Source organism: Pygocentrus nattereri, chromosome 7 (assembly GCF_015220715.1).
Source record: "Pygocentrus nattereri isolate fPygNat1 chromosome 7, fPygNat1.pri, whole genome shotgun sequence".
NCBI classification, from domain to species: domain Eukaryota; kingdom Metazoa; phylum Chordata; class Actinopteri; order Characiformes; family Serrasalmidae; genus Pygocentrus; species Pygocentrus nattereri.
In genome coordinates, this window is record NC_051217.1 from 10,731,145 (window position 1) to 10,745,878 (window position 14,734).

The following is a 14,734-nucleotide window of genomic DNA, read 5'->3' on the forward strand; positions in this document are numbered from 1 at the left end:
TTGCTTCACAGCGAGGAGGGCCTGGGTTTGATTTCCCAGCCAAGTGACCGGGGTCCCCTCTGTGTGGAGTTTGCATGTTCTCCCCGTGTCTGCGTGGGTTTCCTCCGGGTTCTCCAGTTTCCTCCCACAGTCCAAAGACATGTAGTCAGGCCAATTGGACATGCTAAATTGCCCCTGGGTGTGAGTGTGTGAGTGACTGTCTGTGTCTGTCTGTCTGCCCTGCAATGGACTGGCGACCTGTCCAGGGTGTATCCTGCCTTCCGCCCGATGACCGCTGGGATAGGCTCCAGCACCCCGCCTGCAACCCTGAGGGAGAAGCAGCTTAGAAAATGGATTGATGGATGGATGGATGGTTAACCCCCTAGCTAGTCTGCCAGCTGATCAACCAGCTCATCCAGCTAAACTAGCTTGAGGTGTTTTTGGCAGTCATTACCACAAGGCAAATCATGGAATGAAAGCTAGAAGAAAAGCATTTAAGCAAAACTCAGAACTAAAAACACTAACTGCTTGACTTCACAGATGGCATTTTAATATACTTCAGATCTGGACTTTTCTTATCCTGTGTGTTTTGAAGTCTTTACCGATCTGGTGTTTTTGCCTTATTCTCAAGTTCTGGGAGTGAAATAAAGACAATCTGTCCAGTCTGCAGAAGAAGATCCTCAAAATCTGATCCTCCGAGGAATCTTGTGTTGAAGAGCCTGTGTGAGGTGTTCTTACAGGAGAGAGGCCAGAGAACTTAAGCAGGTTATGAGACTGAGGCGCATAAGGAAAAGATCAAGCTCTTCTGTCTGGAGGATAAGCAGCCTGTGTGTTTGGAGTGTCAGGATTCAAAGAGGCACATCAATCACAGCTTTAGACCTATCGATGAGGCAGCGCTAGATCTCAAGGTAAGACAGTGTTTTCTTAGTTTGCCAAAAACCATTACTTAGGTTTATTAACGTCCTTCATTAGGTGAATGTGGGATGCAATAATCACAAATCACAAGTTCACAGTTTCATAGGTCAAATCCTGAATAACTTTCATGATATAATGTCTAATACAATACAGAGCGATCTTATTGAGGTTCCAGCTAATTCCTTCTTCTTTCAGTGTACTGGTACTAGTTTTAAACAAGAACACTGCTTCTAGCTAATAATAGTTTAATTATGACAACATTGTGGATACAGGAAAGACTCACTCAACTTTGTGTTTTTGCTTTTCAGGAGGATATCAAGCCAAAAATGAAAACTTTAGAGGAAAAGTTCATTTTATTTCATGCAGTTAAGCAGACCAAAAACAATTATGCCATATAAAGGTATACAGAATCTGAATTCATTTCTTTCTTTTTTAATTTATTTCTTTTAGTTAATTTATCGAACACTGTGGTATATAAACAATGCTGTTATATAAAGCCATTCTGTTGTTTGCCAGAATCAAGCCCAGCATGTACAAAGCCAGATAAACCGTTCAAAATGCTTCACCAGTTTCTACAAGACGAAGAAATCATCAGAATAGCTGCCTTGAAAGTGGAAGAGGAGACGAAGAGTTGGATCATAACGATGAAAATTAATGAACTGGAAAATGCATATCAAACCTTTCCAGGACAATTGAAGCCATAAAGACCGAACTGAGCAGAAATGACACTGCTTTCCTTCAGGTAAGCTAATAGACAATATGACATTTTTTATTGCAGATGTAGAAATCACAACTTTAAAACATAAGAAGTGATTATCAGATCTATAAATAGTTTTTTTCTCTATATTACAGAACTGCAGACAAATACAAATACCTTTTGAATTGAATTGTTGATTAGACTGTGAAATTCTGAAAGCAGGTTAGTACTGGCCTTGTTGGTCTCATCTCTTTCAGTGATGTTCTATATATATATATATATATATATATATATATATTTAAAAACTCGGTGCAATCCAAAAAATCATGAGATCGTTTCTGGAGCTCTGATTGTAGTAGCCCAAGACCTGGGCAACTTTACATTCAGAGTGTGGGAGAAGATGCAGAGCATTATAAAATACAGTGATTACTGACAGTCAGTAGTCAGAATACTGAATATTTGCATCATCAGGAATAATGCAGCATTTCTCTCTCTCTCTCTCTCTCTCTCTCTCTTCTTCCATTGTTCCCTTTGATGATTTGACTAGCTTGACATTCAGCGATGTTTCCCAAGTAATTCCCAATAATCCAGAAAGATGTTATTATTATTGTTGGGTTTTAGGTTCATCTGGCATCCACTCATGGGATGTTGACATTAAAGATAAAATAGAGTGGTATGTTGGTGTACTTACAGATTCTGTGCAGAGGAACAAAGGCTGACCTCCTTTTGGCAGTGGGATTTGGGATCTGGGATGTTATAACGGTCGATACACTGTCGATTAAAGTCCATCTGGACTGGAACAACAGGGAACTATTCTCAGGGGCTCTTATTAACACACAGTTTGTATTATTTAAGAATTTCTTTTACTGAGAGGGTCTTTCCCCATATTTGGAATAGAAGTGGCAATCCACTGAGAAATTTACCAATAAAGACTTTTATAACAGTGGAACAGAGGAATCAGAGATTAACAATTTAAGACAGCATCCAGAAAATTATTTCACTGGCATAAATTTGTTATTAATTCCAAAAAGGTTGGGACAGCATGTGATTAGTACACTTCACTTGACCTGTATATAAATGGAAAACTGTGCAAAAAACACAATACTTAATGTTTTATCTTTTGAACTTTATGTATTTGTTTATGTATTTATTTCAAGTCAAAATTTGGGTTCAAGCCCCCATGAGGAACAAGCCAATAACAACAGCAGGAAAGAAAATGTCGTTGAGGAAAAACTCTCTATTTTTATGTTTAAAAAGATCTGTTCATTCTAAATGTGATGCCTCCAACACTTAACTTTACACCTTAATAATATGGATGGTCCTTTTCGTTTTTTGGCCTGGAGAACATGATGTCTGTTATTTCTATAAGCATTCTGAAAGGTTGACTTGTCAGAGTACAGCACACATTTCTACTGTGTAATAGTTCTTTTCAGGTGAGTTTGAGCTTGAAGTGAAATACCTGAAATCTATTATTGAGGGATGTTGTTTTTAAACTGTTAGATTATTTACTGATACATATTTTGGTGCCAAGCCTTACTCCTGGATATCCTTGTTCCTGGAAGCTTCTTTTATGCTGAAACATTACTGGTTTAAGATGTCTTAAATTGCCCTTGTCCCAACCTGTACATGTTACTGGCATCAATTTCAGATTTGCAAAAACAATGAGGTTGAAAAACCAAAACATTATATAAATATTTCTGTAAATTTGTAAACTTACATTTTTAAGTTAGATTATTGTCTTCCAGCACAGACGATACCTGTACAGATATTACCTACACTTTTTATTTTTACAATACTCAAAAAGTGATGTAATTAATCTTGTAGCTTTGTCTGCTTCTATTATAGATATTCCTTATCTTGTTGATCTCCCTTAAACAATCATGTGTAATGTGTCTTATTGACATAAACAAATTGGAATGTAATCAAAGGTGCTTAGTTTTAGATATAAAGTTTTGGAGACATTAATGTCTTTCAGTGTATATAAGTTGTAACTGCAAATGTTCCTTCTCTTCACAATTGGCAGAAATTACTATGCCATGAATCAGAAAATGGATATGTATAAAATGTATTCCATGTGCAGATAAAATGTAATCAAACAAAGATAAATCTTTCTTTATTCACAACAGTGCATGCCTACCTTACCAGATGTTTAACTTACTAGAATCAGATAATGTAGCTATTTATGGAAACAGAACCATTTTGAGAGAATTCCATAACCCCAGTATTACATGCCACTACATTCATTCTTCTTAAAGATTTAGTGCTTAATTTAGTTGTAACTCACTGTCAACATCGTGAGCCAAAAGTTCAGAATCTGTCAATGAATTATAGTTATTAGAAATGCACATTTATCATGTTATCTTGACCATTTATCTCACTGTGCCTTTCTCAGAATATGTCCCCAGTCAACATTTTCTTCATTCCAGGTCATTAGGCATGTACCAGCAGCTCTCACATCAGTTAATAGAAGAGCTGTGTTCCTATTTCCATAGCTGCTTATATTCTATTTTTATATTATATTCAAAAGAGTTAAAGTCAATACTCTGTCAACACTCAGTCAATTTGTAAAATATCTGAAGCATGTTAACATAAACTTCAACATCAGCCTGTAAATATTATTTTCTATTCCTTTTGTTTGCAGTTTTACAGTTTAAAATAAAGGATCTACTTTGTTGCATTTGATTAGTTTCCAAGGATCTATAATACAAATTAAGTGCAACAGCTGTACTACAGAGAATATAGTTAGTGTACGTGTGTATATGCATGCGTGTCTTGTGTGTGTGTCCAAATGCTTTTCACTTTTGCTCCACCCCACTGCATATATAGAGGCTTTGAGCTCCTTGGTTCTCACAGATGCTTGACTGGCTCTGTAGGTATGAGCATGGCTTCTAGACCCTCTCTGACTGAGGAGGATTTCTCCTGCCCTCTGTGCTGTGAAATCTACAGAGACCCCATTCTCCTGGCCTGCTCTCACAGCATGTGTAAGGGCTGCGTGCGCCACTTCTGGGACCAGCGAGGGGCTCTAGAGTGTCCCATCTGCAGGACTGTCTCTTCCAACTCTGAGCCCCCCACCAACATCGTGCTGAGGAACATGTGTGAGGCTGTGCTGAAGGAGAAGAACCGCAGGTTTTCTGTAGAGATGGAGGGGCTCTGCAGTTTACACCTAGAAGCTCTCACTATCTTCTGCAGCATGGAGCAAAGGCCCGTCTGTACTAAGTGCAAGGACTCCAACCTGCATAGCAAACACTCTTTCTGTTCTATACGGGACGCATCGCAAGACCTGAAGGTATGGGGGTAGTGGTTAGCCCTGGAGCACTTTAAGGAATGATCAAATATTTCTCCAAATTTAGCACCTTATACCCTAATTCAGTGTCTACTACAAAGCCAATATGTGAGTTATATAGTTATTAGAGTTTATGGGACAATACTTCAGTTACGCACTCTATTAACTACACAATTTGCACATTAGCTTGATAAGAGATGCTTAATAATTCATAGTAGATACTGAGGAACAAGTCTGAGTGGTTTACATTGAAAATATGCAAAGTAGTTTTGACATACATACATTCAAAAGAGCAATGTTGCTGCTCATTTCATGACAGAGACTATGACTTTTGGTCATTCCTGTTCATTTCATGACCCTCAGTCAGCACTAGATGATGGATCATACAAAAGGTTGAAAGTCCAAACATGAGAGCAGTCCTGTCAAACGGGTCCTCCCAGGCCAATCGCCTTTCTATCTGGCTATCAAGGACACAACAAGCAGGTTCTCCATGTCAGCATAAAATTAATGAGCCTTGCAAAAGTACAGATCTGCAGATATTTGACTAATTTGTCATTTTTTGTTTTGACATCATGTATGAGTCAGAGAAAGTGATGATGGCTGACATAAATGTTTTCATAGAAATGTGAGAACAGTAAATGGAGTGAAGAAAAATCCAATAGTACAGCTAAAGGGCAATGAACTCAATGAACCTACATGTTGTTCATTGGCGTGGTTTTGGTACTGGGCTTTTACACATTGACACTCATCTTTTTGTCTCCATGCAGGAGGAGCTCCAGATGAAACTGAAGCCGCTGCATGAGAAGCAAAGAATCTTTGAGTACTTCAAGCAATCCTACCTTAAAACGGGAGAGTATATTAAAGTGAGGGCTTAGAGGCTTTTCAGCATGTCTTTATATTTGTATTATCCCCAAAGAGATATTTACATCTGTTCTGGGTATGTGTCTCTAGAAGCAGGCCCAACACACAGAGGCTCTGATAAAAAAGGAGTTTGAGAAGCTTCACCACTTTCTTTGGGATGAAGAGGCAGCCAGGATATCTGCACTGAGAAAGGAGGAGGAGCAGAGGAGTCAGATAGTGAAGAAAAAGATTGAGAAGATTCAAACACAGATCTCTTATGTCTTGGATACCATCAAAGCCATTGAAAAGGAGATAGGAAGAGAAGACTTGCAATTTCTGTTGGTAAAAACTTCTTCTTCAGCTGCTAAAATGCATTAATGGTATTTTAGTTGTGTGTTGTGTGTGTGTGTTTTCATTCTCCCTCATTTTACTTAAATCTACAGAACTACAGAGCTACACTTGAAAGGTATGTAAAGCACAGATCACTTTTTTGGTTTGTTTGTGTTTGTGTGTTCTCACTACACAGTCCCTCCCTGACTACTGAATTTTTTTCTAGAACACAGGCCAAGCTGGAGAGTCCAGAGAGGCTCTCTGGAGTGCTGATCAACGTGACAAGGCACCTGAGCAACCTGGGCTTTCATGTATTAGAGAAGATGCATGGTGTTATACAATACAGTGAGTACAGAGCAAAATGCCCCAGGGAGGTATCACACAAACCATGATTCATCAGTAAAGCTGGGTGGCTTAAACTGGAATTTCAACGACTTTTCAACATTTCTTTTACAGTAGTGGTCATATGAATAGCAGCTTGCACTGTCTATAATGTAAATATGGCAATTTTATTTACTATTCAGACAACCAGTGAACCTACATGTCTTCTGAGATTTATTTCATCATTTATTTTATGTTATAACTGCCTATACATTTAAACATAAATTTTTGATCAAAACAACAACAATAAAAAAAAAACAAAATTGTAAAACAGTGTCTCACCTTCAAGCAATGTATATATAAAATTGTGACGTAGCTTTTAGAGGCAATAAAGGCTTTGGACGTGGTTCCTGTCACCACCACTGTGAACAAATCTGATTTGCTAAGCTTACCTAGAATCTCACATCAAACCATTCTGAATGACTTTGTTTACATATTAATAATTTAATGATGCGTTTGAAAAAAATTAATAATTTAAAAGAGGTATTGGGTCTGTTTTTGTGGGACTTTTTTTAGACAGTGTCATTAAGCCTTGAGCAAAGGTTTAGGCACTCCTGATCAAATTACATCTTTTGTTGATTTAATAAGTGAAAATATGTTTGCTGAATTTCACATATTGGAAAACAAAATGAAACATAAAATGTGGCATGGGCAAAAGTTATGGCACATTTTATACATTTTTTTTTTCCAATATGTTAAACTCAGCAAACAGAAATTGTCCACTAAAAATGGAAGAACTTGGTCATATTTAAGTTTGTTCCCTGTAGAGGATATGTCTATTTTTGCCTAGAAAAGTAATCCAGTTTTACTGAGAAATCATGTTTTGTGAAATGCCAGGTTACTTTAAATGTAAAAATAAATACACTACAAAAGTGAAACAACAGGTTTTTGTCCTTCTCTTTCTGTCTCTCTAGCTCCTGTGGCTCTAGACCCCAACACTGCCCATGCTGACCTTGTAGTGTCCGATGATCTTGTCACTGTTGTCTACAGTGGTCAGCATCAGGAGCTTCCTGCTAATCCAGAGAGGTTTGAGGGCTATGCAATGGTCCTGGGCTCTGAGGGCTTTAGCTCAGGTACTCACAGCTGGGAAGTTGAAGTTGGAGAAAACACATCCTGGGCTGTGGGGGTGATCTCAGAATCTGTGTACATGCACAGAGAGAATCTCTCACGCTTTGGCTTGTGGTATGTAGGTTTCTCTAATGGTAAATATGGGAAGGGATATTCTCCAGAGAGCCTGAGAATGCTGCGGGTTGGTGAGATAGTCCAGAGGATCAGAGTTCAGCTGGACTTTGACAAGGGCAGAGTTACCTTCACTGACTCAGGCCGAAACACCTGCCTGCACATTTTCAAACAAACATTCCATGAGAGAGTTTTTCCTTACTTTTATAGCCACTGCAAATCACATCCTCTGAGAATATTACCAGCAAAGTCTTCAGTGACAGTTGAGATACCTGATTAGAGATAAAAATTAATTTCTTTAAATTGTCTCAGACTAGATGTGTATTTTATCATTAACCTCTTTGAGTATAGAAATCTAGGAACACTGTAAACAAATTTTGGTACTTTAAAAGAGTAAGTAAATTTACTATCCTTTTGAGTTGAACTTCTAATAATGTTGACAGAACTTATCTTCTAATGTCCTGTTAACTTATTATTTGAAGTTCAAAGATATTTAAATTTTATTGCAGTTAGTTGACTTAGTAACTTTTTCAAGTTACTAAAATGTTTTTACATTATAGATTTATAAAAGAAAAAGAATAATTTAAAAATAAGGAGAAAATAATATGGACAAAACAGATCTGAAAAGAACATGTATTTGATATCATAATGTGTATACAGTTGAAATGTGCTTGACAATGGATAATACATTATGGTAATTTCTGATGACATGTTTTGATCTAACTTTACTATAGTGAAATTACATAATCATGCACAGGGCCAATTTTAGCAGTTATATTAAATAAAGTATTTATTCAATTGTGCATTTTATGTGATTAATTCTCACATATTCACATTTTCTATTACTATATAAAAAATAGCACTTTGCCTAATATATTTGCTTTGCTTTAATAATTAGTCTTTTGAATGAATCCCATGAATCTCATTTATATATATAAATCAGTGTTTGTTATAGAAAAGTCTGAATTTTAAGGACAACAGCTGATTGTGCTGGACTAGGGTAAGTTTTATTTGTATTTATATTCTCTAGACATGGTCAGTTGAGTTTGACTAGACTCAAAATTTGGTGGGTGATAATCAAAAAATATCATCTGCAGTCTAATCCTCACAACATTTAAAACATTTTATAAGTTTGTCATCAACCTCTGTCAGGATTTCAAGTGTCATTCTCAGCATATCTGCTCTGGCTCAGTTCAAGTGTTGAAGCTGCCTTGCTCTGCATGGCTTCTCTTGTTGAAAGCTTTACATACATAGCAGCACTGAGGAACTTTCAGCAACAGTCTTCACTGCATAACAGAGCACTCTTTATTATGAGATTAGGGAAAAGGCTGAGTTAATCAGTGATGTTCACAATCAGTGGTGCAATGAACTCAGAGTGGCGGACACCAAAGGAGAAGCTGGGAGGTTTGAGTCGTGTGAAGGTCACCTATGGAGACAGAAACCCATCAGTCTTTAAAGGATTAGTTATAAGTGTCTGAAAAGATATTTGTGTGTGTGTGTGTGTTGTACAAAAAATCTCAAAAATCTCATCACTTTGTAGACATTTCAAAGAAAAACTGGAGGAACCTACCACAGCTGCATTTCAATCCAAATGATTTTTTTATGAAAAACCTGTTAACACTTCAAAAAGTTTCTAAGTATAGGCTATGGAAATGGAGAAAACTTTTATCCATTCAATGTGCAAAAGTGTTCACCAATACCTGAAATGTCACAAGTTTTTTGTTGTTGTTTTATTGTTTGTTTGTTTTGAAAAAGAATGCATTTATGCATGAATGTCATGATGTTGCAGATTCCCTCATATTAAGTGAAAAAACAAAGAGGTTACTGGAACCTCAAAAAGCCAAACATATGCAAATTGCAAAAATATACAAAATTAAAATGGAAATATGTCAAATGCAACTTTTTTAAATCAATAAACTAAAACTTATGCGTCAAAAGTTTTTTTGTAGGAAATAACATCACTATGTAAAGATTGTTTATCACTTAAAATACATTTTTTATTGCATTTTCATTTTATCACTTTCAATTTGTACAGAAATTGAGTGGAAACAGCTAGTGCTAGGAACTTTCAGAAAAGCTACAATTTTTTCAATGGCAAAAACATTTAAGGTTAGTGTTGGATTTAGTTAAGCTTATTTTTTTATTGCATAGATACATATTATGGTTACCCAAAAACAAAACAAAACATTTATCTCCTTTTTTCCCCATTTTAATTTTTCTATGTCACTTCAACACAGTTTTGGGCAGTGACAATATATAATAAAGTATGCATAAGACCCCATAGCTGACCTGCTCTGGGTGATGAGCTCCAGGTCCTGGTTTCTTGGTTGTGTCACCGGGCATGTTGTTGCGGGCAGTCATGCTGTACTGTGGAGGCTTGTGTTTGTACACAGCTGCATCCACAACTCTGTATGTCCCTGGACCTGGAGTCTGAGAGGAACACAGGAACTTATAGTCATCTGTACTCAAGAAGCCAGTGTAGTCCACCTTCAGAGTTAGCTCTCACCTTCTGCAGGTCCTCATGGAAGCTGCCTATCTTGCTACGGCCAGTGAGGGAAAAGTTCGGGGCAGACGATTTATTTACAGTGTTTGGTCCTAGCACTGAAGGCAGCATATAAGCAGCAGGCCCTGTATTAAAAAAAAAGATTCAGTGCACATTATAGGATGGAGCAGGGTTCCACAGCACTCGCTATATTACAGCTCTGAGGGTTAGTGTTTACCTGGTGTCTGGTCATTGCGAAACTCTTTGGTTCTAGCTGACAGTGAATATGCAGGGGCGGAATAATAGGTCATCTTTCCTGCTTTCTCAGGAGAATATCTCCCTGCAAAGCATAAAAGCCATTGTTATTTACTGTATTTACATTTATTTGTATCTGCTGAAATGATGTGGTAAATTCTTATTTTTCAAGCTTAAAGATAAATTTAAACAACATGCTTAAGTGCTTAAAACCTTTGCACAGTTCTGTATGGGGGTTTCTGTAAACTCTATTTTATATTGTGTCCTACCTGGTCCAGGGGTCTGGAAAAGTAGAGGGTCTTTGGGTCTACTGTACAGTGAATAAGCTGGGGTTCCATCTCGTCCAGCTCTTGTAATATTAGAGGGAACAAGGTAGCCAGGTCCTGGTGAACAGCTGGAGCTGAACTGTCTATGATGCGTGCCAAAGCTGAATGCTGGAGCTTTCCACTTCCGTGGGTCATGACAGTTTAAACCTGATTGATGAACAGAAGTGTGTACAAGAATAATTTGGTAAAATAGCAGTAAAGGCCACCAGATGTTCCAAGGCTGTTTTCATTTCTTTTGGTTACCTGTAACACCTGGAAGCGCATATTTGGGTCCTGGGCTGCTGTACATTGCAGCAATCGGACCCCTCGGCCTGTGGGGCCTCCAGGAACCTACCCAGACCTCCTCAGTTGCCATACTTGTTCTGCAGGAGCGAAACATTAAAAACATAAATCTTATTATTTGAAAATTCTGTTAAACTTCTGTTATACATGTTCATCTTAAATCAGTGGTGGGAGTATTTTATATTAGACAACACAGCCACACTAAGGCACCATCATACAATTGCGAAATAATAGCGCGCCAATAAGCACCGCGTTACCACAGCAACGCAATTCCAGTCGCGATCAAGTGTACAAGTCCGAGAAAACTCCCAGTCTAGCAGAGCTGCCCTGAAACAGCTGTAACGAATTTACGCCTATAAATAATATTACATTCAGCTCAGTGTGGGTATGTATTCAAATTAGACCCCCGGTCAATCAGAAAAATAGTAGATACCATTAACATAAACCTAACGCTGTTAGCCAGCAGCTAGCGTTACCACACTCAAAACTGCGATGAAAACCGTCACTGAGTGAAACATTATCAGCTATTTAAAGTCGTCAAGTCCAGCAAAACAACAAAAATCAGCGGTAGGCTCGTATAACCCGTTCTAACTCAAAAAGCTCCTAACAGACCGTACGGCTCGTGTTAATTGTGCCTTCTCTTGCTGAAAAGTGTCACAGCAGCAGATTGGTGGGTGATTAAAGCAGAGAGAGGCTATAAATCTCGCACCTGTCGCTCGCGGTTCAGAATGCGGTGCAGCTCGGGGCACCCGAGGAGAGCACGTGCGGTGGATCAAACGCTCAGCGGTGATTGTCCACTTGTTTTCCTCTCTCACTATGACGACGCGTCACCATAGCGATAGAGTTTGAAACGCGACTGAATGTTCACTGAAGACTAACAATGCTTTTCACTTGATACGTGAACTGGCGGAGTTATACTCAGCGCTGATTACTCTAGGGAAATCTGATGGCTTTGGGGTTTTCTGAGTTATGAAGTGAGCTCCAGGGGGTAGAAACTGCAGCTTAGACATGTGCAGGTGCAGTTCAGCTACATTTAATTCATTATTTTTAAAAAAAATGATGGATTTGATTATTTTCTGAAATTTCATATGTTACCCATACAGGAAATAAATGTAAAGTGTATTTATCAAATACATTTGGAAATGCATGAAAATTCACATTTAGGGGAGAGTGGGGTCAGGGGGGCAAGCTAACATTTCTGGGGTTTTGTTGAATAATTTTTAAAATATTATAATATCAATATAATATTAAGTTGGAATAATCAGTATGGGTGTATACAAGCAACATATAAATCTCTGCTTCATGTACAATTCCACTGAAATTTATGAGAAGCCCGGCAAAGCGGAAGATGATGGATGGATGGATGGATGGATGGATGGATGGACGATGAGAAGCGCAATGGTACAATTTGCCCTATGGGTGGGACTAACTGAAACAGATAACAGTTATAACAGTTGCTTGAAAAGTCTGATAAATTAGTGCAAACAAAATTAATTCAATATAATTCTATGTTGTAAGAAACAAACATATTTTCAAACCACACTGCATGATATATGACATTACATGATATATTATAGATATAGAATATATAGATATATTATCTATAATATATCATGTAATGTATTATCTATAAGACAATCAGACAGTTCAACTGATGGATACACACACACCAAATTAGATATGAAAACTGACATGAGGCTATGTGTCAAACAATGATAAATGTATTTTTTGTCCAGGGTAGGACAGTAGCAAATAAAAAAACATCACATATATGTAAAATATGGCACATTGTTTCTGAATAGCTACAGTTTTACCAACTGTTGTCAATTTCATTAATATGCTTATGTAAAACCAAAATTCCAACATCTGAAAGGTACTAATAAAAAAAAAGAAAATCCCTGTTTTCAGAGGTTTTCTCTTTTTCATCTTAAAATCTGTCTAAACAAATGGAACAAAAAGGCAAAATTTGCGTTATTTTTCTTTGTTTACTCAAGGTGTCTTATTTGTAATGTCGTGTAACAACTAATCCTGCAGTACGGAGGCTATAGTTAGGCCTAACTAGCACTTGCTGTGAGATTGTAGGAAACAAGATGGTGATCAAAGTAATATAAGGTTAAATTTTGTGATGTATACAGCAGTTAGGAACCAAAAAATCTTTTTGCATGCCCTGAAAACATTCTTTGGCACGGATCTCTTTAAAACACTATTGAATCACTGTATTAAATTGTACCCCATGTTAGGTGGTTCCCTGTGCTCCCCTAATTCATAATTCCTTTTTTATTTCATTTCGTTTGTTTCTGTTAATGTTAATACCTGCTGTTATTACTGTATAATAGTATATTGTAGTGTGTCAAAGAAATGCTCTCGCATATGTCAGTTTTAATTTACATGTTCTCTGGCGTTTATTTCTTGTGGTTCATTTTACTCTTGTAGAGGGCAGATTTAGAAACTGCCCAGGGTGTGTGGAGAGAGAGAGAGAGAGAGAGAGAGAGAGAGAGAGAGGGAGGGAGAGGGAAACAAGTGGCATGAGCCAGAATAGCTTAGCAAATTGTGCATTGTGGCTGTGGCCAACAACAGATGGAGAATAAAGTGCCATGGCTTGTGCAAAAGCTGTGTCTCTTTTAATAGCTCTGACCGCTGTGGTATTACACTCACCGGTCACTTTATTAGGTATTCAATTGTTTGTTAACACAAATAGCTAATCAGCCAATCATATCGCTGCAACTCAATGCATTTAGGCATGTAGAGGTGGTCAAGACATCTTGCTGAAGTGTAGACCGAGCATCAGAATGGGGAAGAAAGGTGCTTTGAGTGACTTTGAACATGGCATGGTTGTTGGTGCCAGATGGGCTGGTCTGAGTATTTCAGAAACTGCTGATCTACTGGGATTTTCACGCACAACCATGTCTGGGGTTTACAGAGAATGGTCTGAAAAAGAGAAAATATCCAGTGAGCAGCAGTTGTGTGGACAAAAATGCCTTGTTGATGTGAGAGGTCAGAGGAGAATGGGCAGACTGGTTCAAGATGATAGAAAGGCAACAGTAACTCAAATAACCACTTGTTACAACCAAGGAATGCAGAATACCATCTCTGAATGCACAACACGTCGAACCTTGAAGAAGATGGGCTACAGCAGCAGAAGACCACGCTGGGTGCCACTCCTGTCAGCTAAGAACAGGAAACTGAGACTACAGTTTGCACGGGCTTACTGAAATTGGACAGCAGAAGATTGGAAAAATGTTGTCTGGTCTGATGAGTCTCAATTTCAGCTGCGACATTCAGATGGTAGGGTCAGAATTTGGCGTAAACAACATGAACGCATGGATCCACCCTGCGTTGTATCAACGGTTCAGGCTGGTGGTGGTGGTGTAATGGTGTGGGGGATATTTTCTTGGCACAAATTGGGCCCCTTAGTACCAATTGAGCATTGTTTAAATGCCGTAGCCTACCTGAGTATTGTTACTGACCATGTCCATCCCTTTATGACCACAGTGTACCCATGTTCTGATGGCTACGTCCAGCAGGATAATGCACCATGTCACAAAGCTCATATCATCTCAAACTGGTTCCTTGAACATGACAATGAGTTCACTGTGCTCCAATGGCCTCCAGTCAGAGAGAGCACCTTTGAGATGTGGTGGAACGGGAGATTCACATTGCAGATGTGCAGCCGACAAATCTGCAGCAACTGCGTCAATATGTCAATATGGACCAAAATCTCTGAGGAATGTTTCCAACAGTTTGTTGAAAGTATGCCACAAAGAATTAAGGCAGTTCTGAAGGCA

At 38.2% G+C, this 14,734-nt stretch overlaps 2 protein-coding genes across 2 annotated transcripts; one reads left to right on the top strand and one right to left on the bottom strand.

Annotated features, from left to right (window-relative positions):
• Positions 1 to 304: 304 nt before the first annotated feature.
• trim35-30 (tripartite motif containing 35-30) lies at positions 305 to 7,965 on the top strand. The gene is made up of 9 exons (XM_017692052.2): positions 305 to 887; positions 1,203 to 1,294; positions 1,411 to 1,636; positions 4,465 to 4,877; positions 5,642 to 5,737; positions 5,826 to 6,056; positions 6,158 to 6,180; positions 6,271 to 6,389; positions 7,340 to 7,965. Exons 4-9 carry the CDS (start codon positions 4,467 to 4,469, stop codon positions 7,882 to 7,884), a joined length of 1,425 nt encoding a protein of 474 aa, XP_017547541.1. The 5' UTR covers positions 305 to 887; positions 1,203 to 1,294; positions 1,411 to 1,636; positions 4,465 to 4,466; the 3' UTR covers positions 7,885 to 7,965.
• A 216-nt stretch (positions 7,966 to 8,181) lies between these two features.
• odf3b (outer dense fiber of sperm tails 3B) lies at positions 8,182 to 11,727 on the bottom strand. Its single transcript, XM_017691935.1, has 7 exons — positions 11,659 to 11,727; positions 10,911 to 11,029; positions 10,611 to 10,814; positions 10,325 to 10,426; positions 10,111 to 10,232; positions 9,894 to 10,034; positions 8,182 to 9,030 (listed from the first exon to the last, which is right to left on the bottom strand). Exons 2-7 carry the CDS (start codon positions 11,020 to 11,022, stop codon positions 8,938 to 8,940), a joined length of 774 nt encoding a protein of 257 aa, XP_017547424.1. The 5' UTR covers positions 11,023 to 11,029; positions 11,659 to 11,727; the 3' UTR covers positions 8,182 to 8,937.
• Positions 11,728 to 14,734: the final 3,007 nt, after the last annotated feature.

What these genes read in the sequence shown, in the direction of transcription:
- odf3b (XM_017691935.1), bottom strand. Translation starts at nt 11,022, where the DNA reads ATGGCAACTGAGGAGGTCTGGGTAGGTTCCTGGAGGCCCCACAGGCCG. An exon ending in TCGCAATGACCAGACACCAG is followed by an intron (nt 10,233 to 10,324) that starts GTAAACACTAAC and finishes TTTTTAATACAG; the next exon opens with GGCCTGCTGCTTATATGCTG. An exon ending in GAGCTCATCACCCAGAGCAG is followed by an intron (nt 9,031 to 9,893) that starts GTCAGCTATGGG and finishes CTGTCTCCATAG; the next exon opens with GTGACCTTCACACGACTCAA.
- trim35-30 (XM_017692052.2), top strand. Translation starts at nt 4,467, where the DNA reads ATGAGCATGGCTTCTAGACCCTCTCTGACTGAGGAGGATTTCTCCTGC. An exon ending in AAGACTTGCAATTTCTGTTG is followed by an intron (nt 6,057 to 6,157) that starts GTAAAAACTTCT and finishes TTAAATCTACAG; the next exon opens with AACTACAGAGCTACACTTGA. An exon ending in TACAGAGCTACACTTGAAAG is followed by an intron (nt 6,181 to 6,270) that starts GTATGTAAAGCA and finishes ATTTTTTTCTAG; the next exon opens with AACACAGGCCAAGCTGGAGA.